The 4,094-nt window shown below is 60.6% G+C and overlaps 1 protein-coding gene across 1 annotated transcript; it reads left to right on the top strand.

Annotated features, from left to right (window-relative positions):
• The first annotated feature begins 663 nt into the window (after positions 1-663).
• COL8A2 (collagen, type VIII, alpha 2) lies at positions 664-3,334 on the top strand. Its single transcript, XM_006886446.1, has 3 exons — positions 664-865; positions 1,416-1,988; positions 2,817-3,334. The coding sequence occupies exons 1-3, from the start codon at positions 664-666 to the stop codon at positions 3,332-3,334; spliced, it is 1,293 nt and encodes a 430-aa protein (XP_006886508.1).
• The last annotated feature ends 760 nt before the right edge of the window (positions 3,335-4,094 follow it).

The following is a 4,094-nucleotide window of genomic DNA, read 5'->3' as shown; positions in this document are numbered from 1 at the left end:
TTATTAAGGCAAAGTGTGTGGGTGTATGAGTGAGGGATAGAGGAAGGGGTGGTGGGAATAGTAAGAATAGGGTAAGAGATATTGGTACAGCTTCCCTTCAGAAGGTCTTGAATGCCGTGCTGAGCACCACGGACTTGATCCTGATGGCAGTTAGGAGTCCTAGGAGAGCAGCACCATAATTTGGAGGCAGACAGACCCATGTCAGACCCCAACTCTTTTTCTTAGTGACCTTTGCTTTAGTTTTATTGTCTGGAAAATGAGATGACAATACTACTTCCTTGTTAAAGTGTTGTGAGGATTAAGTGAGTTTTTATCTGCAAAGAGCTTAGCCCAGTACCTGGCAGAGAGCCTAGCAAATGACCAGGAGCATTATCCTCAAAGGACTGTTAGCAGGTCTGGCTGCAGAGGGCGACTGGCTGAGGGAAGGCAGAGAGGAGGCAGCTCTCTGGGTGAGGCTGGGCCCAGGGAAGTGTGGTGGAGGTGGAGGGAGGTTTGGTAGAGGTTCAGGGATAACTTCTGTAGACCCCTGTGAGTTAGAAAATTAATGGGTTGTGAATACTGTCTCATCTTCTTTTTGTGAACCACTGGGCCTGGTGCCAGACCACAGAGGGGCTAGCTTGATGACCTCTTGCTGTTCTTCCCTGCAGCACGCCTGCGGGCGCCATGCGGGGTGCTCTGACGCCCCTGTCTTCACCACAACCACCGCTTCTGCTGCTGCTGCTGCTGGTGCTGGGGAGTTGGCTGAGGGTGGCCACTGGCGGTGGGGCTGGCGCAGCAGCCGGCTATGCCCCAGTGAAGTACGTGCAGCCCATGCACAAAGGACCCGTGGGCCCACCCTTCCGTGAGGGCAAAGGCCAGTACCTGGGTGAGTGCTTTCCCACTGCAACTCCTGGCCCTGGACACCCAATCTCATCTGTACCAGACACCCCAAACCAGGCTTCCTAACCCTCAACTCAACCCCTCCCATCTCCAAAACTTCCCGCGTCCACTCTTCTTCTTTATGCTAGTTGAGGGTCTCTGATCCCTGGAGTGCCACAAAGTGGTGCACCTGACTGACAGAGGTGGTCTTCAGATGCAGGGAGGACAAATACAGAGATAAGAAGGCTGCTTTGTCCTTCTAAGGCTGCCCACTGGTGCCACCTGGTGGCCGTGTGCTCCCTCTCCTGAAGCTCATTGAGAAAGCCCTCTGCCCTGGAAGGCTGGATGCTAGGAGCTATGAGTGAAGACACCTGCAGGCCCACAGATGGCTGCTGGGTCACCCCCAAACTCCATCTTCCATGAAGTCAGGGAGGTGTGTGCAGAGAGGGGGAGACTACAGATATTTGCCCCTCCCCCTGTGTACTTCTTACTAGTGTGTGGGGAGGGGTCCCTGCTGTCCCAGTGCCCTGACTGTCTCATCTTGCTTTTTTCCTCAGAAATGCCTCTACCACTGCTGCCGATGGACTTGAAAGGAGAGCCCGGCCCCCCCGGGAAGCCTGGACCACGGGGCCCTCCGGGCCCTCCCGGATTCCCAGGGAAACCAGGCACTGGGAAGCCAGGGCTACATGGGCAGCCTGGTCCTGCTGGCCCCCCTGGTTTCTCCAGAATGGGCAAAGCTGGTCCGCCAGGGCTCCCAGGCAAGGTCGGGCCTCCAGGACAGCCGGGGCTTCGAGGGGAGCCAGGGATACGAGGGGACCAAGGCCTTCGGGGGCCCCCAGGACCCCCTGGCCTTCCAGGTCCCTCAGGCATTGCTGTCCCTGGAAAACCTGGTCCCCAGGGGGTGCCAGGGCCCCCAGGGTTCCGAGGGGAACCAGGGCCTCAGGGGGAACTTGGGCCTCCTGGTAGTCGAGGCCTCAAGGGGGACAATGGAGTGGGCCAGCCTGGGCTTCCTGGGCCCCCAGGGCAGGGGGGTGCCCCAGGGCCCCCTGGCCTCCCTGGTCCAGCTGGCTTGGGCAAACCAGGGCTGGATGGACTTCCTGGGGCCCCTGGAGACAAGGGTGAGTCTGGGCCTCCTGGGGTGCCAGGCCCCAGAGGGGAGCCTGGGGCTGTGGGCTCAAAAGGGCCTCCCGGCGTGGATGGTGTAGGGGTGCCAGGGGCAGCAGGGTTGCCTGGGCTACAGGGCCCTGCAGGGGCCAAAGGGGAACCTGGAGTCAGGGGCCCCCCTGGTCTGATAGGACCCACTGGCTATGGGATGCCAGGACTGCCAGGCCCCAAGGGGGACAGAGGCCCAGCTGGCATCCCAGGGCTCCTGGGGGACAGGGGTGAGCCAGGCGAGGATGGAGAACCAGGTGAACAGGGCCCACAGGGTCTGGGGGGACCCCCTGGACTTCCTGGGTCTGCAGGGCTTCCTGGCAGACGTGGACCCTCAGGGCCTAAAGGGGAGGCAGGGCCCGCAGGACCCCCTGGAGTACCTGGTATTCGGGGTGATCAAGGGCCCAATGGCTTGGCTGGGAAACCTGGACTCCCAGGAGAAAGGGGACTTCCTGGGGCCCATGGACTTCCTGGACCAACTGGACCTAAAGGTGAGCCTGGTTTTGCTGGCCGCCCAGGGGGACCTGGGGTGGCGGGGGCCCTAGGGCAGAAGGGCGAGTTGGGGCTCCCTGGACAGCCTGGCTTGCGGGGTCCCTCAGGAATCCCAGGACTCCAGGGCCCCGCAGGCCCTATCGGGCCACAGGGTCTACCAGGTCTTAAGGGTGAACCAGGCCTGCCAGGGGCCCCCGGAGAAGGGAAGGTGGGGGAGCCTGGCTTGGCTGGGCCCACAGGGCCCCCTGGGGTCCCTGGCTCCCCTGGACTCACTGGACCTCCGGGGCCTCCAGGACCTCCTGGTCCTCCTGGTGCCCCTGGGGCTTTTGACGAAACTGGCATTGCAGGGCTGCACCTGCCCAACGGCGGCGTGGAGGGCGCTGTCCTGGGCAAGGGGAGCAAGCCGCAGTTTGGGCTGGGCGAGCTGTCGGCCCACACCACACCTGCCTTCACCGCTGTGCTCACGTCCCCCTTTCCTGCCTCGGGCATGCCCGTCAAGTTTGACCGGACCCTCTACAATGGCCACAGTGGTTACAACCCTGCCACTGGCATTTTCACCTGCCCTGTGGGCGGCGTCTACTACTTTGCTTACCATGTGCATGTCAAGGGCACCAGCGTGTGGGTGGCCCTATATAAGAACAACGTTCCAGCCACGTATACCTACGACGAGTACAAGAAGGGCTACCTGGACCAGGCATCTGGTGGGGCAGTGCTCCAGCTGAGGCCCAACGACCAGGTCTGGGTGCAGATGCCCTCAGACCAGGCCAACGGCCTCTACTCCACGGAGTACATCCACTCCTCCTTTTCAGGATTCTTGCTCTGCCCCACATAACCCGAGAGGGGGCCCTGCTGCTCTGGCTTCCTCCTTTTTAGTGGTAGAGAGACTTACTCAGTTACAAAGAACCTCCATTTCAAGAAAAATCCAAAGGTGGAACAGTGGTGGCCATGACGTTGGCCAGAGGAGACTGACCTGCTTTCTCCCTTCACATGGGCTGAGACTGTTCCTGGAAGAGGCTGGCCCGAGTTTCTCTCCCCGTCTCTCACCCAAGTGCTTGTGCTGTGTGGGGATTGTACCCTAAGTCCTGCCCTGCCTGGAGACAGGGCCCCAGGACACTTGGCTCAGCTGTGGGAGATCTGCATCCCCTCAGGATCCCTGGGCTTTGAGTCTGAGCTCCCCTTACACCCTGGGAGACACATCCCCAAGCCTGCATTTCCTCCTGGCACCTGCTTGAGGAATGAGATGTGGCTTCCCCCACAGTCCATGGCTGGGGCTCTCCCAGCTCCCCTGAGGTCTCCCACATATGGAAGCTTCCCTGAAGAGCCAGGGGGAAGAGAAGGGGGACCCCATGGAGGCACCCAGTGTGGAGACCGTGCCTAAACAGCAACCTCGGCAGTTATGCAGGGCTTCAGGCCCGTCATGGCTGGTACAGCTGTGTGGCCCCTTTAGGCTCCTGGAAAAGATCACTTGCTTGCACTGCTCCAGCTGCAGCCATGGGGAAGGGTGTCTAGAGGGAAGGGCATAAGTCTGGGGCAGGAGGCAGCTTTTTCATTTATCTCCATCTTTCCTGCTGTCTACCCCAGCATAAGGGCAG

The sequence above is a fragment of the Elephantulus edwardii genome, unplaced genomic scaffold (genome assembly GCF_000299155.1).
Source record: "Elephantulus edwardii isolate Elephantulus edwardi_28Jun2011 unplaced genomic scaffold, EleEdw1.0 scaffold00049, whole genome shotgun sequence".
Lineage (NCBI taxonomy): Eukaryota > Metazoa > Chordata > Mammalia > Macroscelidea > Macroscelididae > Elephantulus > Elephantulus edwardii.
Note: the sequence above shows the minus strand (reverse complement) of the source record. Positions and strands in the feature narration are given on the sequence as shown.